The 24,962-nt window shown below is 39.4% G+C and overlaps 1 protein-coding gene across 2 annotated transcripts in view; it reads right to left on the bottom strand.

Annotated features, from left to right (window-relative positions):
- The window catches only part of PRKCE (protein kinase C epsilon), a 299,087-nt gene that overhangs the window by 31,870 nt on the left and 242,255 nt on the right, over positions 1–24,962 (bottom strand). For both annotated transcript variants that reach the window (XR_008465766.1, XM_054197203.1), the window contains exon 11: positions 22,434–22,588. Coding sequence is in view for 1 of the 2 variants with exons in the window: in XM_054197203.1 (XP_054053178.1) it covers positions 22,434–22,588 (155 nt within the window). In the remaining variant the exon portion in view is untranslated. The remainder of the gene's footprint in view (positions 1–22,433; positions 22,589–24,962) is intronic.

Genomic DNA, 24,962 nt, shown 5'->3' with positions numbered 1-24,962 from the left:
ACCGTAACATGGTGGAAGCATTCACACACACACTAAATGATTAAACAACCCTTCCGAGGCTGCGTTATGTTAAGAGTTTGTACGGACATGTCCGAGGCTACAGCATGCTGGGATTTCCCCAGAAATGTTCTCTTCTCCCTATCACCCCAATTTCAGTATGTAGATTTTATTCTTTTTTTTTTTCCCCTTTCTTTTGACACTTGTTCAAAATTTTCAAATGTGTTGGCCCACCTGTATCTAACATACATTTCTCAAGCATGTACACAGGACAGCATAAAAATCAGATATTTCTGGGACACAGTGGACTTTCTAGTCAAGATCTGCATAATCATTGTACATCTGTACAGTAAATCAGACACTTCTTGGAAGCACTGGATGACGTACTGTGCATGCAGAGATCAGTTGTGCTGTGTACATGTTATAAAACGGTTTGTGCACGTACAAGAAGTCTGACATGGCATATATGCAAAACAGAGTCAGATTTACCTCACTAACCGTAAATCCACTGTCTCCCACACAAATTAGCTTTATCAGCTATGGTTTAAGTTGCTGAAGTATAAACTGGCTGTAGAAATGTTCATTGCAACCGATACGCCCTACACCAGACTTTGCTATCTCCAGATCAGTTATGTTGCTTTTGTAGATCCTCAGCTGGTCACCCACATAAGGCCCCTTGGAGCACATGACAAATGTTATCATTCCTTAAGGTCATCCTTTTTATGAGTTCCTAAAAAACCTGAGATCCAGCTGGCTACAACATAACCCCCTACATCCAACCATTTAACCCCTCAAATAACTACCTCTTCCTATCCCTGGGAAGTGATTTGCAAGAATTGTCCAACATCATGCAAGAGCAGATAGATATCTCTGTGCCCCTCAAAGAAGTCAAATAAACAAAATAAAGTTCCCCACTCCAAAAATCATGTACCTTCCCAAAACTGCTCTTTCAGTGAATTACAAGTGTTACAATCAAAAGACCTGCATTAAGACAAAACTGTAACGTCATCAAGTAGAATGTGATCAAGAATAGGATAAAGCTCTCGCTGATGGGAGAAGGAAATAAGCTTGTAGCTGTAGGTTTTAACCCTCCAACTGCAGTGTTATCTTGGATGTTCCTCATCTAAGTAAGAATGAAAGCCGTATTTCAAAAAGTCAAGATGTTCAGATAAAGAAATCAAAGTATGAATATATTTGATGTAATCTGGGAACCACTTCCAGCCACCATCACAACAGACTGTTAGGAAGAAGGTCATAATACAAATAGTTATGATAGGAACTGATGAAATTCAAGAGGCTGCTAAGAAAACTGGATCCATCTTAATTTGGAGTGGTAAGTGATCATCAGAAGACTCTTATATGCTATCTTATCACTGATCCCAGAGGCAGGACTTCCCAGTGCAGGCAGGTGACACACTGGAGCCGTTAAGACCTAAAATTGTTTAAGGTTCATTTAATGCCACACATATGCTAGCCATGGAATTAATGGAGATACAGTCAGTAACCCAAGAAACTCCTAAGCTAAAAGAAACCTCAACAGTAATAAAGCACTAAGAGCAAGCCACCAAATAATGGAGAAGGACAGGATACTCACCATTGTCTTTATTACCTTGAAGATTTGTATAAGACACAGAAATTAGCAATAAAAAATTAACTTGACAGTGGAAAAAGAATGAACAAACTGAGCAAAAAGAGAAACACGAAGAGTATAAATACTAAATTCTGACTAACTGTAAAGACTGACAGTGAAATTTTAAGCCTACCTGTTAAAGCACAAATCAATACTTTCTTACCATTTACTAAAACTATAATCCTACTTGACAGAATAAAAACATCTGGGACCCCTTCATCAAGCAAAAACAAAGGAGTGAAGCCCATAAGCCTCTTCAAAACCCTACTGGAGGCACTGAGGACATCAGCTTAATTACTCGTGCAATAATGTCATTTAATACTAGTAGATTTTTATTATCACAAATACAAAGGAACCACAGTTTCAAAATAATTTTGGAAGAGGCTAAAACAACAGCAGCACGACTCCTGTTAAAGTACAGATGGGAGGTTAAAAGGTAAGCTGGGAGTCTGCCAAAGTGCCAAATTCATAGCTAGCCCACAAGATTATCATAGTCCATTTAAGTGCTTGCACTGAAAACCATTTAAAACCATTCTGTCAATTTACAGTTTCCAGATTAAAAAAAATAAAATAAAAAACCCCAAACAAAAAACCCCATCAAAACCCCCTAATTATGCAACTTTGGAAAAAGAAATCTTAGTTAACTAAATAAATGTAAGAGAATAGGTAATGTGGTATTTAACACCTCACAGGAAAAAAACTAAGACAAAACAGACAGAGATGAGGAAACAAATGAAAAAAAAATATAAAAAGAGCTGCCAAGGAAGCTTGTCTTTCCCTTTCCATAGCAGCAGTGTCATTGAAAAAAACCCTTAAGTTTTAGTTTAAGATTTATATCTCCACAGAACTCTTCTAAGAAACAGCCAGCTCTCCTACATCTCAAAAAGTAAAGTAAACAGCTATCAAGCTCTGGAATGTAAATTAATTGTCTGTACAGAACGATCCATCCCGATCCATTCTGTCTTTTAGTTGGTTCCTGGTATTAGCGCCAGTTGTCTACCTCTAAACCAGAGCATACCAAATAATACAGTGTCAGATAGCTCAATGACAAAAGTCTATTAAATTCTTCTTTTTCTCATTTTGCATTCTCTCTGTAGGAACTAAGAAAGTCATCTGTGTCTGACAAAATGAGTTCCTACAACCTGAGTAATTACATGCAACTGCAAACAACCTATACCAGTTAAGCCAGGAAAATGCCCAGATTGCTTGAATGCGGTAGTGCTACATTAAGCTATTTCTCTCCTTTGTCTGTTTGCCAAGATACTTTGTACAGTAAGTTCAGCTGACTTGAGCAGTCAATTGCATAAACGGTTTTTGTTTTTTGTTTTTGGTTTTTTTTTAAATATTTTTTTTTCTCAGAAAGCATTAAACAGAAATTTAAGCCTCGGTTTCTATTTCTGGATACCGTCCAGCATCACAATCACCTCAGAAGCTGGAATGATTGGCAGGATCTCAAGAAAGAATCAGGATTATAACAGTGAGGTTAGTACAAGTCGGAACAGAATAGTGGGCTGACTGCAGGTAACCTGCGAGAAAACTTCCATAACGCTCATTCCTTCCTCTGCACGCCAGTGCCGTGAGACACTGAGTGCCCTGGCTTCCCACAAACGCTCCGTGGACGAGGACTTCGTAGGACTGGGTTCTTAAAGTCTGACTCTCAGCAGTAGCCAGCGAGAGAACTGCCTTGTGTGCGTGGCCCTATGTCACATGTGTCATTTAGATAACAGATAATTTTCCTGTTGAAAGTAAGGCAATTAAACAGTCAAGATTGGTTTTGCCAGCAAAATCGGAAAGCCTGCCAAACATTACTAACAGTAGTCTTTGAACACGGTAAACATTAGTGACTAAATAAATCCATATCTGAAGATACAAGATGAAGTAGCTGAGAAACATGATCACAAGCTGGCTTGAGCAATCACTTTACAATTAAATATCTCCGCAGCATCTGCTTCTACTCTAACTGTTGAATGAGCAACACAACTAGAAAGTGTATACATTTCAAAGCATAGGTCCGAATGAAGCATAATAATTATTACCTACAAATAATGACACTGGGAGCAAGAATATTTCTTTATAGGGTGAAAGGTCAGTGAAGGACTGTACCTTACTAAACATCCTTAGAACATCAAACATGAAAGATCTGAAAGCAACACAAGTCTAAAATAGGTAGCTACTGAACAACCATTTTTTTTTGGTGGTTTTCAACGGCAATAAACTCTTTCAATAGCGTATTTGAAATCATTACCATTGCCACTGTTCCCCTACGGAGGGAAATCACATCCTCTCTGCAGGCTTTAAACAGACAAGCGAAGCCGTTCACAAAAGAAACCACAGAAGGTAAAAGGGAAACTTCCCCCAACAACATGGAAAACCATCGGAACCATTCTCTAGTTACTACAGTTATTGAAATTCATAACTGAAGGCAACATGCTCATTATATCAATTAGCAATTTCAACAAGTAAGATGAATTTTTTTTTTTCTATTTAATTACGGTAAGACTTTTACATTCCTAGAATTACTTTTTAACTTACTCAGTGGTATCCAAATTGCTTTTGAGACAAAGATGCTCACCTGCAACAACAGGTCTGTCCTGCACCCAGTACTCTTTGCTCTTTGCTATAATTTTGGTTAATGTTGCATTTTCAAAATAAATTTCGATCACAAGCAGTAAATATCACAAAACTTGGATCATTTTTACCATACCATCTGAAATGGTATTTTCTGGAAGACTGATAAATTCACCAAAATCTTTGTCTCAGTTCTTCAAACACATTGGTGTCCTCAAAATATTGATAATTAATGTACTCAGTTATAATCTAAGCAAGATGGAGTTATATATGGAACTGGTCAGACAACAAAAACAATGTCAAAAATTTTAATGTTTTGATGTTAGCTTCTTTAGTGATTAGCTCTCACCAACTTAATCTCAGTTTCCATACATAAACTATGGGACAGATATATTCAGGACTGTACTTTACTAGTGGATTCTTCTATTGCTTTAAGTATTTCAGTCACAACACATCAGCATGGCTTCGCCCCCAAACCCCCCCAACAGATCAGAGATAAATAGGAAAATCCAAACTGCAACTTCTAAGAAAAAGCAAACTAATAACATAATTTTTCCCATTTGAAAAACTGCATGGGAAAGAAGGAGCCTGTAGTTCCTGATGTTAGTGAGCATAAACATGCAATAATAGCAGCATCATTGGATGTCAGCTTAGAATCACAGAATAGTTAGGGTTGGACGGGACCATTAAAGGTCATCTAGTCCAACCCCTCTGCAAAGAGCAGAGACATCTTCAACTAGATCAGGTTGCTCAGAGCCCCATCCAGCCTGGCCTTGAATGTTTCCAGGGATGGGGCATCTACCACCTCTCTGGGCAACCTGTGCCGGTTTTTCACCACACTCACTGTAAAAGATTCCTTCCTTATAGCTAGTCTAAATTCACTGTCTTATAGTTTAAAACAATTACCCCTTGTCCTATTGCAACAGGCCCTGCTAAAAGTTTGTCTCCATCTGTCTTATAAGCCCCCTTTAAGTATTGGAAGGCCACAATAAGGTCTCCCCGAAGTCTTCTCTTCTCCAGGCTGAACAACCCCAACTCTCTCAGCCTGTCCTCATAGCATAGGTGCTCCAGCCCTCTGACCATTTTTGTGGCCCTCCTTTGGACCTGCTCCAACAGATCCATGTCTTTCCTGCACTGAGGGCTCCAGAGCTGGACGTAGAACTCCAGGTGGGGTCTCACCAGAGCGGAGCAGAGGGTCAGAGTCACCTCCCTATAAAACTATAGCTGAGCCGTACTCAGCAATATACAGAAAAACCTGCTGTGCAGATTTGAAAACTGCTCCTATTCAGCACTGCCAAGTTTGGAATAAAGTGAATCCACCTTATACTGATGTGAATCAGTATGTATAATGGCTAGCGGCAGATGAATGAAGAGCACAGACTTGCTTTCCAGTAAATGGAATCCAGAGTTGGATTCCAGGTATTATAGCTCCTTTTCATTGAAGAAAACAGCGATAGTTCAGCCAGCAGGGTAAACATTAATGGGAAATGCCAACTTTTAATGTGACCATAATGACACTCTCTGTCAGGCACGTTTGCTTTTAAAAACACACACGTTTACTTTCCTTATATAACACAATGTCCATCACCCTGCCACTTGCACAAGTATCTTGTGGACTAAGGGGATGGCAGTGACAAGAGGAGGGATGTAGCAAAAGGCAGTTGGCTGTCTACCCACCAAGGACATCAGAGGGAGGCAAATACACAATTGCTATCTGCGGCTCTGTAAACCCTAGTCGTTACAAGGCAAAAGTTTGGCTTGCACGATGTATAACATCACTTCCTCCAGCAACATTACCATTGAGAAAACTTGCAGGTCAGCAAGGTCCTGAAATGGCAAAGAAGGCCGTGTGTTCATCATGTGGCCCTAACTATTTACTGATGTCTTAATGACGTATTGAACAAAGGTTTAATATTAATTTCCAGGAGCTTAAGGAAACCAATGACTTTTTCTGGTAGCATAAAAACATTTTCTATAAAATAATTTCTATATATGGCTTTTTAATGGCTTTGACCATAACTTTCTTACAATTGTCGGTAGCAGCCTAGGACATTACAGTGCCTGATCTGCTTATCTTATTATGCTGAGTTTCCTTAAAATAATGTGCAGACAAATAAATATATGGTACTTAACAGCTTTCCTTTGTGTGGTTTTTCCTTTCTTATTATTTCCACATTTTTATTTGTGAATGTAAGTGAAATTTGTACAAGTTTAAATGTATTATGTAAAACATTATCAAAAATTGGCTGAGCACAGAAGGGAGTGGTCTCTACTTCTTTCCAAGAGAGGGTTGCCTTTTACATTCACATCACAGTGCTTTATAAACCTCATCCTTCCATGACCCCTACCTGGGAATGCAACAGTTTTTTCATGAGCGCGAGGCAGGAATGGGATGTAGCAGTACAACTGTTCCTCTTGACTTAGCCTACCGCCAAAGCCCTGATTTGGACAGGTTTTGTGTTGGATCCCAGTAGCAACTCTGCCTTCTCATGGCCCACAGGCCTGCAATTTTTATATGAAGTAAGAACTGTCATGAATGGAGCTGGCTTCATGTTAGGCCTATTGTACAGGACAAACAATCCGCCTCAGCAAACGGCAGCTAAACTAGACAGCAAACGATTGTCTCATTTTGTAAGGCTTCTTGAGGTTTTACAAACCATTTGTACTTCACGCTGAGTGAAAACACAGACTGTTGAAAGCTTTTTGTGAGAGTGGCGTGTGACGAGCCGACGGCCTGATGCTCAGGACAGCGCCTGGCTCCCAACTGAGGCAGAGCTGCCTGCGCGGCCTGGTCCCCCCCCGCCCCCGAGACAGCCCCGACACTAAGGCTACTAGCAGTTCCCTCAGGGATTTTTTTTTTAATTTCTTTCTCACTTTGGTTAAAACCACCACTTTCTAACTTTTTTTCTTGAAGATTTTAGATGAAAAATTCCTAACTGCCTCCATGCGTTCAGGCTGGGAATGACAGGGGGAAATCTGTACTACCACCAATGATATTTACTGTTTCAGCCTCTGCCACAAAGCCCATGAGTTAAGTCATTGCTAAATATGTAATGTGATAAACCCCGTCCCTCACTGACACCTCGGTGATCCCACTAAGACAATAGAGGTCTGCAGGCTTAGCCAAGGACTGACTCAAGCTGCGGTATTCTACTCTGTGAGGTTCAAGGCTTTGTGCTCTTATTTTTATATCTCAAATAACATAAAACCAAGATTGCATATTATAACAATAGGTTAGGTGGAGCGCAAACTAAAAGTGCCTACTATGTATGTCTATAATCCTTTTAAACAAAACAATACTGAATAGTTATTTCATAAAACCACTCGATGAAAGACAGTGAAAGGATGGCGTGAAGCTAGAAAAGCTTGTCAGATCAAGTTTCAAAAACTCAATTCCAAAAAAATGTTACCAGAACCTTAGAAAGCAAACTTATTGGCAGTCACACTAATTAAGTTTGTATCTGTTCAAAAGGGATTTTTGGAAACCAAAAGCAATGTTTTTTTTTTCTCAGTGACCTTAGTAGGTAGGATGACAAAGTTACTATCATTTGAGCAACAATGGAACACTAATTATGCAAACACAAAGAAAAGAGTACTTGGGTTTCAGGCATACAGTTTCTGTGGCAAACTGAAAAGACTGAAATTCTTTCTTCACTATTTTTGAGTGAACCTTTCTTACACAGAACAGAAAAACATACAGCCAACAAATGCATGTCTATCCAGGTAGCATCTTGCATTTCTGTAGCAGTTCTCATTCAGCTATTCCAGCGATGAAGCCTTGTAACTCTTAATAACCCACAACAAGGATATATTACTGCCTTATACAGATAATAGGAAAGACAGAATAAAAGGATATAATGTAATCAACCGCAACTCCATCCTTTTTAAAATTTACCTTAAATATGAAAGTCAGTAGAGCTATGAAACATTTTGCTCCTGTTTTATGGTAATTTTCTTTCCTGTGTTTCCCAGGATCCTGACCCAGATCTATCGCACCAGACATTATGGTGTAATTGAGGTACCACGGTTTGCCCCAGGCTCCCTCCATGGCCAATGTCCACAGATATCTCTGAGCGGATGGTTCACAGAACATGTGGGCTCAACATGTCCCTAAAGAAGTCTACCCTTCTCCACTGACTGTAAATGCACTCCAGGACAAGCAGGATCCTGACTTGGAAGCTTCAGTTGCATTCCTAAAGCTAGGTGAGATGAATCTGATCCTTTGTGTATAGTCAGTATAAGCTGCTTCCTGGCTTCCAGATAGAGATTTCATTCAAATTAGTTGTAAACCTTCCATTTTTGTAGGAGAAAGCCAAACAAAGGCAGATTTTAAAAAAAGACCTGCATTCATCTTGTTACTCATGGTGGAATTGCCACACACACACCTCCAATTTGCTAGGCTTTGAAGTTATGCCCTGTAATAACTCTTAATTTTTCTCACTTATGTCATAGGGCACTCTCCTGACTGCAAAAACTCCCAACATGCATATCCATCAAAAAGCCAGACAATTAATTGCTCTACTTGGACACAGCAAATAAAGGGCTCCAAAGCATTATTATTCTACATTGTTTCAGGCATATAGAAAGAGCGTTCTAAAAAAATGAAAACAACAGAAGAAAAGCTGCTACTGTAATCAGCCATGATTGAAGGCATTTCCTGTATTTTGCTATCAAACCAGTTGTTTTTTCCATTACATACTAAGTGAACTTTAGTAAGGTCAAGACACCAGAGAAAAACAGGATCAGAATACGTTTAATCAACTGAAGTTGACTACTTCAGTCTCTCTCTTTCAGATGTTTAGTTCTGGATCTCATCCCACTTCTCCCATTTTCTTCCTTAAATCTTAGATGCATAAACCAGGTCATTTTGAATTTATGATTTAGATAGTTGTTTTCAATGGCATTTAACTTGTTAGCCTTACACTTCCCCTAGCCTAAAGGTCAATCAACCTCATGCTGCGTAACAATACCAGTATGATTTTAGTACGATATAAACCCAACAGGGGAGATGGGTTTTCATTCACAATTACAATACTGGGCCAAAAACTTCCCTCAGTTGGAAGCCTATCGTTTCCATCATGCTGCCTATTAAGATCGAGTGTAAGTTTTGAAATGACTATTACACAAAAGTCAAAGCTACAATAGCGTAGGTTAATTTGATCCAATTCTGTCCATTGTCATCCTGCTGTCACATTAAATACAGACTCATTTAAGGTATATAGCATTCCTATCCTGTGCTCTGACCCTATTCTTTTTCTAGAGAAAAAGTCTTTTTTTCTTTCATGAATGCCAAATGACAATTTTTTAACTTGTAACAGAAATGTCAACACCTCCTTTGGAAATGACCAGTTCCAAGCATATTGTTGACTGGGCAAAGAAGGGAAAAGCATGGCATGTTTTCCCAGCAGCTACTAAGAAAACCCTGTGCTTTGGTCCACTTCTGGTTCATAAAGGAGAAGGCACTGCAATAAGACTGAAAGCCGACTCGTCACGCAACTTTGTTACCTACTTACTGAACACAGATGCACAAAGTAGAGGCTATTGAGTGCTAGCAGGTGGCCTCCAAAGCTCACCTTAAGTCCTGTTCTCCCTTGCCCCCCACCCTTTTTTGAGCTCAACATACTCAAAGATGAAAACACACAGTGAAGATGAAGAGCTCTTAAAATATTACAATCTGTTTGTAAAGGGCAGCACATTTTTATATCCTCAATAATGCTGATTTTGTGCTTCTATCGGGAACAGGCAGAACCACCATTAGATTCAGGGCAAAAAATGAAAATGTGGCAATGCTGGGAACCTACTTTATAACTCGGTCATCTTTTTCTTTCATTTCTTTGAGTAAACTCTATACAATCTGTAGACCTCTAAAGAAGATGCTTAAAAAACCCAATAGCTTAGTCTGGCAACCACAACATGGGGCATACAATAAAATGGCCAAACCCAGCTGATTGGGAGCATATCCTGAGCAAGCCATTAATGTGCCAGCATGAGCCGACATTCCAGTGCCTTTTCTGTACTCTGCAGCTTTATGATACCCAGAAAGTGTAAAGGAGAAGGGTTGCTGAAGGTTTCTACATTCACTATTTCTTTTTATGAAAGAAACAAATTTATCAGAATTCTCTTCCTTATGCTCCCAAGGGTGTCCTTAGCAGGGAACAAACACAGCTCCTAGCAGTAAGCAGACTCCTGGTAAAGCTCCGTATCATGTTTCCATGGAGAAAAATGCTTTCTTAGCCAGAAAAAAACCCTCTACAGTGAACTTTTGTACAGACACTGATTTTTTCCAACCTCACTTTAGTCTCAGTTCAACCTCTTGGGTCTTTTTATGGAAAGCTTTTCCACAGAGTGTTATGTGTAATATTACGCAGAATGGACTAAATAAATTATATAGCATGAATGAAATGACGTAACTCAGCAAGAATGTTGCTTCCAACAAAATGTTTACTTATATGGAATCACTAGAAGAAAGATTGTAATAATTTCTTCTTCTATTCTGATTTCAGTAGCATAGTTCACATGCCCAAACATCTTTTTACACAATCACATGGTCTGAACTTGGGAAGGGCATGTAGGCTCTTAATTAAAAACCTTTTCTAACCCTGCTGTATTTATCATGGATCAAAACAGCAGCAGTCAACAGCAGTTTAACAGATTTCTGCAGAAATTCTTGTAAAAACAGTGAGTTAAATCTATTTTTGTTTTTTAACCTTCTAAAAGCATTCTGTTATACATATAGATTTGTCTGCTTCAAAATTCTGTAGAGTTAACAACTTTCTATTATGTTTGATGGAAGATTACTGCACTGGAGGGATTCTGGCAAAATTAAAAAGACTCTTTATTATTTGTTTGTAAAGTATGAAGAAGATGCCTGAAAAAATGGGAGTTGCTTGCTCTTCTATGTTGATCTATACACAAAATAAACTCCTAATGCTGCTTCCAATCAGAGGTCACAGAAGCTTGTGCTTCAAACTGATGGTTCCAACTCCAAACCTTGCTTTGATACATAATTAAAAAGGGTTATGTATGTTAATAGAGAGCTATATTTTACAAGATACTCTTTTAAAATCACATTTGTGTAGCAAAATTAAACTACTTTCACCCGCAACCTCAGCCAGAAAGCTGCACAAATATTCCTAGAGAAACTTTTCTTGTCCAGGAAGTTCGGCTCCAGCGCTGTTTTAATGTAGCTCCTGCAGCCTTCCCTCATCTCCTCCAGAAAACACATGCTCGAGAATGCTGTGCCATGCTCGACTGTAGTGCCAACGTGTAATATCATCACTTAAAATCTACTTATACAAAGCACCCCACTATTTTTAATTAATACGGAAAGATGACTCATGGGTTACTCACATGAAATAAAGCATGGCATGACTTAGGAAAGTTACAGTGCCAGCATCAAGGTTGGCAAAAAGTGCTATACCAATTTACCTTCAGCTGTAAAGACAGAGAGGCTACAGAGAAGAGTTTAATAGTCCAGCCCAAATGAAAAAAAAAGAGAGGCAATTCTGAATACAAGATCTGCGAGACTAAAACGTGATTTTAATCTCTAACATTTGGTACTTTTACTGGGTAGTCATTGCACGTAAATACTGACTTTAGTAGGATTATAATGTAAACTATTGACCAAAGCGGGCTGTTCTTGAACAATTTTGTCAACATAAAAAAATAAATCTATTTTGAGCCTGAGGAATTATTTTTGTAATTTCTATGCGTCCAGCCATTAGGGCTCTTTTCAGAGACCTGCTAACCAGACTCTATGGTCTGACAAGATCAGAAATTATCCTATAAAACTCCCAGATAGTTACGTGGGCAAAGACTATCAAGAAATATAATTATACAGTTTACAGAAGAACTATTTTACATAAAGTTTCAGTAAATTATAATGTTCAATAAAGTCTCTTTGCATCCTTCTGACAGCCTTACACTGAGCACACTGAGTACAATTTAATTCCATTGTAAAATTGCTTTGCTCCTCTGGTGTCAGAAAGAGCTTTTACTGTAAATGAGAATCATGGTTTTTAAAGAACCAGTCTCTTACACACCAGGTAGCAGCCTCTATACACTCATGTCATGCGATAATCACATTTACAACATATTTTTATTAAGTATTATCTCGTTCTGAATTCCAAATAAAAATGCATGAAAGAACGAATCTGAGAAAGATTATCAAAGCACTTTTAAAACAAAATGGGATAGAAGTTGCAGAAGTTGTGCTATATCCCAAAGACATGCCTACGATGTAATAAACTCAATGTTGCCCAACCCTGAAACAAATGCGGGTGTTAGTTTAAAGTCTCTGTAGCCAATTTGCAGCATTGCATTAAGACTTGATAGTATAGCAAATTAAATATTAAGGGTCACTATAGTACGATCCTCAACCCAGACTCAGACTTCAAATGATGACATGAAGTACTCCATTACCAATGACACAGTTCAACCCTTTACTGCCCGCTCTGCCCCAGGCATCATCCCTTCCACTTTCTTTCATACCCCCATGCTACCATCGCTGTAATTAGGCAAACATAACTGTGTTTGATTGCTTTTAAAGTGTATTCTATTAAATAAGGTGTGTAAAAAATAAACCCCATTTTCTACGGCAGGATTTGGGGATTTTAGCATACATCTTCTGGATTGGGTTTATACAGACAATTATCGTGGCCTAACTAAGAGCACCCATAGCTGAGCCAGGGTAGAAGAGGCTGTAAAGATAATGTTTTATATCAGATTTGTCACTGATTATATCAGATTTTGTCATCTCTGGCTTTATAAACTATAGCTCACTAACATCAGCTAATGTTTTGTTGTTATTACTACACAGAGAATTTCCAGGATGCTGTTTCAAAATGTCTTCTGACTCTTCTGCTCATGGACAGAACAACTTCTACATAATTTGCAGATGTTTAAAAATCGTAGCCAAGTCCTCTTCCTCTTGAGTCATCCACAGAAAAACAGAACGTTTGTCCTACTGTGTGTGCAAGTGTACCACTCACTACAATCTCGTGGAGGCTGACACAAGATCCCCTCACTTCCCTTTTGTGATTTTTCAAAAGGTGAAAAGAGAACCTGCACAAACCCCAGTGTTGTCCAAAGGGTTTCTCTCATGTCCACCCTGGGCATTTCTCCCTCAGTGTCTGTGAAAACCAGCTCAGAGAGTTTTGGCAGAGGCAGCTTCAACCAGCTTGCAAAGGACTGCCTTCAGCCTCGTCCCAAGGGGTACGCTGCTGAGCTGCCGTCTACTTCCCCCGTTCATAATCTGAGGATCCTTTTATGCTATCAGGTATTTAAAGACTTCCGTATAAATGAGAATCAGGGGCTCTTTATAATTGTTATGGCCCCTTTGGACCTATTACAGATTATCACCAGATGAACTGGCACACATTAGGTATGCCTTTTTATGCCCTCAGTATACAGTACCATAAACGCTTGCTGTCCTCTCATTGGTGGTTAAGTTTAGGCAAATATGTACTCAGGCAGTTTCTTAAGTGCATATTATTTTTGTTCTACAAGTACTCCTTTAGAGCTGCTTCAGATTTATTGATGTTTGGAAGCTTTTAAATATCCATTACCCGCTTAATTGACCATAGCAATTCCATCTGACTCATTATTTGTGTTTGTTAGAATATATTTAGGCATTTTTTTTAAATGAGTGTTAATAGACCACAGGATCTCCCTTGGAAACCCTATAATAAAGTAAGTAAATACCTGGTGAAGTGCTATAATGTTTATTTGTTATTACTTAATTTTATCCTTAATATTCCACATTTTGAATACATGAAGTTCCTCACTTCAGGTTATTCATGACCAAGCTTTCTTTGGTTGGTTTTTTTAGGGCAGTGCTTCTGTATTATTCAGTTTCATACCAAGGTGTACCCATACCAGCTGCCATCTTGGCTGTCTACTGTTGAAGCCACACCATCCTTCCTTCCCCTTCAAGGGGCAATCACATGCCCTAAGACTGCAATACCTTGTGAAGAATACTTTTACAACTGCCACTGTCAAATCTACGTTAAAAAATGTACAAAACGGCATGTACTATTTGCATTTGACATGCTTTGGAGAACACTATTTTCGGTGCCTTCTATACATCAGCAGAAGGAAATTAAAGTCTGGAGGAAAAGGTACACCTATGTAAATATTGGCATTATTTTTGGCCTCTCCCCTTTATTTTTTTCTCTCTCTCTGCTGTTTCACAAGACTGACTACTGGAAACAAATTCGAGAAGCAGGTGGCAAGAAGTGAAGACCCATCTGATGTGTACTTTGTGAGAAGTGCCACTTGGGCTTCTCCTCATAAGCTGGATGTTACCAAAGGAATTTTTCTTAATCCAAGACATTATACCCCCAACATAATCTTGGGGGGTCAAAATTCAATGTGGTGGTGGGAGGAGAGTGTCTGTTCCTGGTGGCATCCATCCCTGGGTGTATCACAGTGCAGAACCACACAAACTCCCATCTCAGTAAAATCTGGCCTTGGCTTCACTGCCATTCCAGCTTAGCCCTGCTCCACATCTGCTGCCTCCACACGTGCCCAATGCTGCTGAGATGATGAAGACATTGTATTTCTGCCACTGTCTGCTGCTCTGGGAAGCTGCTTGTTTGGACCCTGTGAAACATGGGCAGGTGAAGAGGAGCAGATATTACTTCTGACACAAGAAGGTAAGCCACTTTTTACCGCTCTGGCCTTGTTACCCCTCACCTTTCCGCTCATTTTCAGCACAGGCATGTGCTGGTCCATTTTGTTCCACTTTCTGATTCCCCCAGCTAGACTGCACCTAGTCTGTCCAAGGTCCTTCTGATGTAATCCTACCATTGTTTATTCTGGTAGCAGTAGAGACTTAGATGCACTCCCCAAAATGCTGGGGTTCTTACTGGCTGTATTTTCTCCGTTTTAGTTCATTAGGCCATTTTAGTTAACTTCCCAGTGAACAGTATTATTTCTGTTTTCTTACATTTCAGTACAAGTTGTCAGCTAAACAGATATTTTTAAAGTTTTCAAAAGTTTCAGTGATAACTCAGTTATGTTAGCTTTCAGATTGGCTGAATTATTTTTCCACAGCCTTTTGCAATGCTAAGCAAAATAACACATAGCTTTTAATATCAGGGAATTCTCAAATGTGAGGATTTCTATTTTAAAATAATCACATTTTCAATCTGAAAAGTCAAACCAAAGTCCCAAATCATCCAGGAAGCTGCACATTTCATGCATGTGAATTGTCTCACTGAATCAAAATCAGCCTATGAGTACAGTGATCTGCATGCAGAAATGTTTGCTGGAGCAGTGTCTAAGTGATAAGTTCTTCTATAACAAGGAGGTGGATAAAATCTGGGGGGGGGAGGAGTGGGAAAAGAAAATAAATGCAAAACTTGAGCCAAAAGTAGCAAGGTTCCGACCAAAAGATGGAAAAAGTTGTATGCAAATGTCTTTACCAAAGCATATCATCCCAATTTCATTTTAAGGTTGTTTAGTATTTTTAACATAATTATTTAAAAAACACTAGAGTTCCTTACATGTTTTCACCTAATGTTTTGCAGTACTCTCCAACTTCTCTGCTGCATCTCAAGAGCACAAGAAAATCTTTGTGAAACGCCTTTTGCCTCAGAGCCATGTTTGTTGTGCACTTCTCTGTATTACTATGAAACTTTGGCAGATGCATTCAATAGCATGCAAAAAGGCAAAGCCTCACCCTTAACGTGACATAGTTTCAACACCACTGCAACTGGGTTATAGAAATATTTTCCATTGTTTGAAGACAAACACGACTGAAGGGCACAGCAAAATTCAGCCCTAACTTTTGCCTGTTAGTAGCAGAATTACAGTTAGGAAGCACCGTCAAAGTTTTAATGCACTGTGAAACAAAAAGCATTCTCTTTCTTCTGTTAGAAAATTGTTTGAAGAATATGATTTTGTTTGGAACTGGTGTACATGTTTCTTTAGAAACAAAGCTGTGCCTCAGCGTTTTAGGAAAACTACAGGGATTGTCTTGTGTCAGTACATTTCAGTTTTACACGTGCTGCAGCTCTGGTGGATTTGTATTTTGTGTATGTTTCTGTCAGTTAAAATCTTATCAAATGCAGAAAGATAACACACATTTCTTCCTGTTATAAAATAGAAAGCACAAACATCAGTCATCTAAAATCACTGACATTCACCCAGAAATAAATACAAATAAGCTCAGTAAGATTTCGGTGCTATTATCTGTTGAGAAGCACTGTCGCCCTTTCTACTGAGTGCACCGGAACATGGCTGCCCTCACAGGAATGTAAACTTGGCATTAACCCTGGCAGATTCCCACTCCCTGCCCTCTCCCATTTAACATTAACTCACTCCTATACTGTTATCAGAAGGTAAAGGTCATAGCTTTATTTACATAATACAGCACTATACAAACGGTCATTAAACAAGAAAATCTTGCACCAAATAAACATGAAGCAAAAAAACAATGCTGACCTCGCTACCGGGAACTCCCCCTGGAAGCACCTTGTCATTCCCCAAATGAGGTCAATGGTGCAGCTCTATCCTTCTAAATATTAACTGCCCGGCACTGCTCCTCCACATACCCAACTCCCACGCAAGAGCCAACCGAGGACTTTCTTATGTTCCAAACCCAGGAGAAATTTAGAAAGCATTCTACTGTTGGCAAGACCGCGTGGTTCATATCCTATTCCCACAGCCTTTACTCATCCTTCCACAGCTGGAAACCTTGTCAAAGGCTCTCCTATACGACAGCAGCCTTTAGCACAATACATAAGCTGGGCAGATGGCAGGGTGGACTCCCTCGGTCCGAATGCCAGAAGCCTGGGAACCAACCCTTCTTCCTGCTTCTCATCTCCCTCAGCCCCGCGCCTCTCCACCCCAGCCCACTGCCTTTTCCTGCGGAGAAGATATCCTGCTTATTTACGCGTTTCATAACTGCTAGCCTGCCTGGATCCAGCAAGAAAAAGTGCAAAGAGGGCAGAAGGCCACCGACTAAAATCCCGTCAGAGCTCACTCTCAGTTTCGGAAACTAGACCAGGCAGAGCAGAGCACGGATGTAAGCCTGGGGTGCAAACCCAGGCAGGAGCACTGGTCATGTGGCACGGCTTGGGCAGCAGTCCTTGGGCACACTGGGACTCAGACACGCAGCAGCACAGCTCACTCCTTGCTTCCTGCTTTTACTGAAGGTGATGGAAATAGTTTGTTGCCCATTTGTGCCAAAAGCAAACTGTCACTTCTCTGTAGCAGACACCAGCAACAGGCAGTTTATGTGGGGAAGGGCTTGAGTTCCGGATATTGCTGTGCTTAGGTCTGAATATGCTACCCGAGGGTACAAGGTCTTTCTTGCCCTCCTTCACGGACCATAGCTCAAGCAGCAATTTAACCTTTAACTGTTTAGAGTTGCAATAATATGATCTTTACATACTTAAAAAGAAACTTAAACCAAAATGCTCCATGTCTAGTTTTGTAGTTTAAAAAGCCCCCCAAAAAAGGGAGGAGGGGAATTTTATTTGGCTGCTGCCATGCAGAAATAACACAGTAAGGTAACTTGGGAGAATGATGACTTTTAACATGTTAACCACTGACCATGCAACATTTTCATGGGTGTAAATATAACTCCTCGTTACTCTGCCAAGGTTGCACTGAATCATACAACCACCAGTGAAGTCAGACTTTCTAAATATTCTTATTTCACATAAAAACACACTAATGAAAGTGCTTTTAATTTTAGGTAGCTCTTCTTTCTGAAACACTGGTGTGTGTTACCCTGATAAACAGGAATGCCAGGAAAACTGATCACCCAAAGAAAAATTCAGTTAGTGTTCAAACAAGTTCTTGGGGGTACTTGTGTACGGAAAAAGCCCGGAGGTATTCAAGGATTGGCATCAGCATATTTATATTCACATTCTCATCAATTCAGTGTTAATATATCCTTCATCACAACCAACACACTAATTACAGAGTGCACAGAGCCTCAGAAAGCTGCAGCAAGTTACAGGCTGGATTATTACTTCATATTGCTGAGGAACGTGATCACCCATAGTTATGAAGGAGGACTCCCCCATGACCAGGTGCTGTATGATTTGAAGGCAACATCTCACAGACCTTACATTCGAAAACAAAAGAATGAGTTAACCCAAAGCAGGTGACACTAATTTCCCAGTTAAGATACTGTTCATCCTCTCAGGTGAACTGAAATTGTGTATGTTCAGTTTCCTTCTTTTACATTTCAGAGGGAGCACCCCATTTAATCACTTGAATGGTCTTGGAGCACGCCAGAGATCATGCAACTATTGGCCCGTCAGGACTTCCCTGAAACAAGGTTTGTAGTTCACACAGTTATTTCCTAAATCAAATACGAACTGGGGGCACTGGCATTTATGTTAATGAAGTGGTACCCCATTCTAGTGCTGATGTCCCTGCCCGGGGAGACAACCGTTCTTTGTATGTATTTCAGGTCAGAGTGGGCCACTTGTGTCACCTCACTTGAACTCCTACAATGAGAGCCAGAGACACCCACCCAGGTACTCCTGTCCTCAGCCCAACAGCTGCAGGTGAAACAATAAGATCTAACATTTACATATAACTGCGGAAAGTGCACAGGAATGTTGAAAGTCAGTACCAGAGGGGAGCAGGGAACTGGCAGTTTCTCAACACCCAGTTTGTTGCATCTTCCCTATATGAGAATATATATTAAGCTGACAATGACTTGACTTTGAATATACCAGACTCCAGGGACAGGTGACAGTGAACATAGTCCACAAGCTTTCATCACCGAGTTCAAAGTCCAGTTCAGCTCACAAGCAAAATGAGATTCATAGTCTAGCCCTTAATACCTGGAGCTTAGACACATTTTTTCAAAGTGGTGCAATTGCACAACACAAACAACATCGACTGCCAGAAGCCGCGATTGAAACGTCTCTAGTGTCTGATTGACTCTACTTGTATTATCAGGCCCCAGCTTGACATATGCCCGAATAGCTGCATGCCAGATGAGAGGGAAGGTGGCAGGGATAATGCAAATATTTTTATTAAGTTGCTGAAGTGTTTTTGACACAACAACAGTAACATTATACCTTTACAAATGCCACACCAAAAATTATCCTAAAGTGTATCTACCATACAAGATACATTTAGTAACAGCAGCATTTTTATATATAAAAATTGCGAGGCTCATCTTTATTTACAGCATGTGATCAATAAACAAAAGGGAGGTACGTAATTCCAGTAAGCAAACAGATAATTGGACGAGTCTGGGAACAACAGTTGGGCCAGTTGCAAAGACGTGAACTGACAGAATAATTTCTACTGCCAAACAGGGAGCCAGCTTTCTCTTTGAACTTCAGGGGAAATGAGGATAAACTAGTTATTATAAAAGATGATCATTTAGTATCATCATAGCACTTTCTAAAAATCTAACCAACAAGCCAAAGCATGAGCTAAAGCTAGTTATTTACTTCCAAAAATATAACTATGTTTAGCTGCAAACAAATACTTCCACATACATGGCTGAAAAAAGATCAGAAGGTATAGCAGCTATTTTGAAACCTGCATTTCCATCAAACATCTTGGTTTATTTATATATTCCCCATTTTCCTTGAAGTATTGCCCACACAAGCAGCATTTCCCACTTTGGTGAATAACCATTAATTTCACACCGCAATGTTTTTTCTAGAGATATAATTACACAGAAGACAAGTATTCTTTATTAAAATATCTGAAGGCATGTTAGGTAGTTATGACTGGTAGTTATTCAGGAGCATAGGGTTTTTTTCTTTTCTTCCCCCCCTTTCCTTTCCTTGTTTGCCAGCTAATAAGAGCTTAGGAGATGTAAAGGAGTAACTTGACCCCAATGCATTTTTAACATTGTAATAAATGCTGCAGTGAGGTACAGAACAATCGGGCTGAAACTGTCCTGTGCAGGACACCTATTCTAACATATGCTTGATATCAACACATGCATTCTGCCAGGGCCTGGCACACTATGAATGAATGGTGACATTTTCTTATGATTAATTCTTCGAAGATAATCTCTAACTTCTTCATTCTAATTGTATTTTATAGAGTAACTGGGATACACATTTTACAAATTGTTAAAGCTCCTAGTATCCCCCGGTTGGGAAAATGAGTTATTCTTACGGACATAACTATGCCCGGATCCAAAAGCCTGTGTCAAAGCAGAATACATCTAAATCTGTTCCTAATGTTCTTCCTGTTGCTTTTTTTAGTTTATGCTTTCATCCTACAGCTCATGTTATTTCTCTTCTTTTGCCTTTTCTGATAATACACCCAATATAACACACCGTTTACAATTTTAGCGTTTTACTATAGCATGCCAAAGACATGTCAGCATAGTTTCTGAATCAGAAATTCAGAGTAGCTTGCAAAGTTTAAATAACAAAGAATTGTCTCATCAGAATGACATTTTCCTTGGATTGAAGCATTTTGATGATAAAAAGTCATAGAAAGAATGCAGGCACACGCAGCTATTCAATGCAGCTAGGAGCCAACACACATCAGAAGCTACACATAAGACAAGGGAAAAAAGGGAGAAAAGAGAAAGAGAGGAGAGAGAAGAGGATGTGAGACGAAGGATGGTAGCAGAGAGAGAAAAGGGAGAATGAATGCACACTCATAAAGAAGAGGGAAGGTAACTTTACCAATTCTTTCTTGCTGGTTCACAGAAATCACTAAACTGACTGCTAACTACGAAGTGTCTAAACTCCAGTTTTCAGGAAGAGGAAATTAGCTCAAGTCTTTTTATGGAAACAAATCCTCAAAATCCTTCTACTTTTTAAAGTACCAATCTTGTCTGTTTCCTTTATGATAGATACTTATAAATTCTGAAGTTGTCACGTTCTACTATCTAAACGTACAAATACATAGCTTTGGAAATAAATGCAACGAGTAGGAAACGTGATACAGGCAGCAAAGGTAAGAAATGTGTTGGATCTTCAGCACTTGAAAACAAACCTACACAAGGTGGTACGGCCGAAAGTCCAACCCAGTATGCAAACATCATACCAGTGTTAATACAAGGTGGAGATTAAGAGCTGCAGCTAGCAAAAAAGTTTTCTAAAGGCAACTGGATTTTTGTCTGAAAGACCCCTTTCACAGAGATTTATTTTCCACAGAAGATGCAATGTCCTGCTGTTTGTGATGTCTCTGGAAAGGAGACTACTTCTCTGAGAAGTTTCCCTTTGAATCCCAGTTGGTGGGAAAGCCAATGGCCTCTGATGGAAGTTACCATTCAGTTCTGGTTACTAAACATTTAAAATTCACTTCTTTCAATTTCTAGTACTCTTGAAAGCAGCCTTAATACGAATGCAGGGATGTGACAAGTTCCACATCCTCATCTTGTTGTTTCTGCTCTAGAAATCTGAGGCTGCCTCTCCCTGAGATGACTATCCTGAATCAAAACTGATAACCTGAAAGAGGGTGAGAATATCAAAAGAATATCAAAACTCAGTTAGATCCACAGAACTCAGAATTTCTAGTAGACAGGACAGACCTGTATCACAAACCTATAAAGTCCTCTGCTTGTGAAAGCCCAAATTTATTGCAAGCAATGACAGGCTGCTGAAAACAAATCAACACATGGACATCAGGGTGAAAATTTTCAAAGTGATTCTTTACTTTTGATAATAAAAGCCTATCCCTAAACACATTCTTCACTACAGTGCAACAATATGCACTTTTTTCTGGATGGGTGCTGAAGATTAGAGATTTGGGAGCAGCAGGGCAGAAGTTCAAATAGGTGCGGGGCACTTGCAAGCAAATGAGAATTGTCTGCAAAGAGCCACTTCCTGCTGGTGACTAAGCCTTCACCCAAACAGTGAAGAGGAAGGGGCATAAGTAAAGCATTGCAAACGACCATCCCGATTGTATCAGAGTGGAGACAACTAGGACAAACAAACTCAGGAAGTGGCAGGGAGTTAGAAACCGAGAGGAAATCTATGGCACAGAGAGGAAAGTGAAGAGATTGCGCCGATCTGCGGAAAGGTCACCTCTGGGTCGCACTGTGCCAAGCTTTTTCAAAACGGCTTTATTTGGACTATAATACAAAACTGGCACACACAGCTGGCGACTGCTGCAGAGGCTATTCAAATGTTAACATTCTCAATAATAAACAGCCAAAAAAAGTTCTATGTAAGCAAATTGGAACAAACGACTAATCTAAATCTGGTTGCTAAGAGACAGAGGATTTCAGCCAAAACCAGTCCCAAGCCTCAAGAATACTTTATTTTTGATCAAAAAAAAGTACCTGTAGATGACGCCATGTTGGTGAAGAAACATGAGTGCTGATGTGACCTCTGCTGCATAAAAGCGGGATCGAGGTTCGTCAAATTTGCGCGAACGCTGGATTTGAAACATTAGGTCTCCTCCATTTACATATTCCATGACGAAAAAGAGGCGGTCCTGAAATTAATTAAACAGTGCTATTTAGCTAATTTCTTTTACTCACACAAAGGACTGCTTGAAGCTACACTTTAGGCAACTGCAGCATTTGCGTCAAGGAATGAAAGAAACAAACGTTACAATTCCGAAAAAGGAAAAGCTGACAACCAAAATCCCCCAAACCTAAAGAAAACAAGACATGAGTCTCAAAGTGAGAAATGAGAAAAAGGGAATAGAATCAAAATGTAGTAATAAGCAACACACACACAAATCTCCACACATCAAATACATATGGAATTATGACCAATTTTATAAAAACAACGGACATACTTAAACGATGCCATTTCTTTTAAAATTTAGCCATAACAACGAAGAGATAAAGCCAATTTTGTCAACTACTGAAGAGCTGCTGGGCAAATTTCAGGCTCCTTAATTCTTCTCTTATCTCTTACCAGCTACTTTGTCTGCAAAGTATCTTTCCCAAATTATGTGAAAACGAATTAGGATTGTTAAATAATAGAAACCAGTGCTGACAATCTCAAACACTTACATGTGACTCTCGTAAGACAATGAAATATAATTACATTATTAAAATACATATCAAGTTTCTTTTATTTTCTTATGATGCTTATCACTTCAAAGTTCAAGTTTTCAAGCCTTATTTCACAATGAAGAACTAGAAATGAACTTTACTTGAGAACAGCAACTGAGATTCTCAGGCAATCACCCCATTTTGGCATATTTAAAAAAAAAATAATCCAAAAGTTAAGTGCTCAGTGAAGCAGTCATAACTGAGAACACCAGTAAACTACATGTGTGCTTAGCATCTTGAAACATTTATGATCTAAACTGACAATGCAAATGAAGGCATAAGCAAAGAAATGACACACATCCACTTGATATAACTTAGATCCTATTTTTTGTTAATGATTCTTATAAATTTTCATAATTTCCCCTAATCAGTATTAACAGCCCTAAATCATCAACTCTTTGCCCATTCACCCTTGGTTTGTAAGCCGACTTCCACATTCTTAATTTTCTTACTGTAAAATATCTATGCACAAGAGTTTAGGCAGAGGTGGAGGTAATTCTCATGCGACACGGAGAACGGATCTGAGCACATACTCCTCGCTCTGCATTAGCTCAAGTGACATAAATATGCGTCCTTGTCTGGACCCACAGTACACAGGTGTGTAAGTGTGGGACTTCACCAAAGAGAGCCCCTCTCCAACTTTCTGGTCACACTGCAGTTTGGCTGTAGCTCATGGCGTCTGGTGTGCTGGGCTGAAGAAAAGGAGACAAGATACAGCATTGCTTTGGATGAACAAATCCAACAGAAGATGGAAGTTAATTAACCTCCCACAAGTGAATCCAAGCCTGCAGATTACATAGTTTATATATATGAGTCCAGAAATTAATGTTTACTGTTTGCCTTTAATCATCTACTCTGCGGCTCAGATTCAATGCATAGCACTTAAAAATATCCTTAAAATTAAGTGTCTGCATTAATCCTTCTCATTAAGTGCCTAAATGTTATACTTATCAGGGATGTTTCCTGGAGGAGACTAGAAATGTTTGGCTGACTTTTTGCTGATTACAGAAAGAGGATGCAGAAAAAAACCTTGCGCCTTTCCTCCCATATCTTGGGAACACAGAAACTGCTAGACTGGATCAAATTCAGGATCCAGGTAGACTGGCATTCTTGGTGAAACACTGCTAACAACTTTGGTACATTTTCCAACATTTTTCTTACCATTCCCTAGTAAGGAAAACCTACTAAAGAATAGCATCAAAGCTTCTAGCTGTATCATACACTCAAAAGAGCACAGCTTTAGAGCCATGCCTTTGTTCTTTTTGCAATGCTCAGTACTGCTGATAAGAAGCATTCAAAATCATAGTGCAGATCTCTTGACATTAGTGTAGGCTTTAAATATCACCTCCTTTGCTTGTTTTAAGCAAAAATATGGGTCCTTGTGCTGTCTCTCTGATTTCTCTCTGGAACCGATGAGAATTACAGCCTTCCTTTTAAAAGAAAATCTGATAGCTCTCAGATGGTCTTATGATTTCAGAAGCTAGAGCTTAAGGATAACACCAAATGCAGTCAGCTTTGTGATAAAGTCAGTCAAAAGCATAGCTATACTGGCACTGTAATGTAACATCAGAGGATACAACATCCCTAAGAAGATGATGCAGGCGTTGTCCTTCATTAGGCTCCTCATCACTGCACTAGAGACAGAGTACCTCTGAAGAGCAGTTTAGGTATGAGTGTCCCTTTGCAACACGTTGCCTTAGATTATCTCACGTGGATATAGTTCAGTGTTTCAAGCACAAAACCCATTTGGACTGCTGGCTGGGGAGCATGTCTCTAACATTTAGCTAAAGTAACTTCTAATGC

This window comes from Rissa tridactyla, chromosome 3, assembly GCF_028500815.1.
Source record: "Rissa tridactyla isolate bRisTri1 chromosome 3, bRisTri1.patW.cur.20221130, whole genome shotgun sequence".
Classification (NCBI taxonomy): domain Eukaryota; kingdom Metazoa; phylum Chordata; class Aves; order Charadriiformes; family Laridae; genus Rissa; species Rissa tridactyla.
This window is presented reverse-complemented; position numbering and strand designations above follow the sequence as displayed.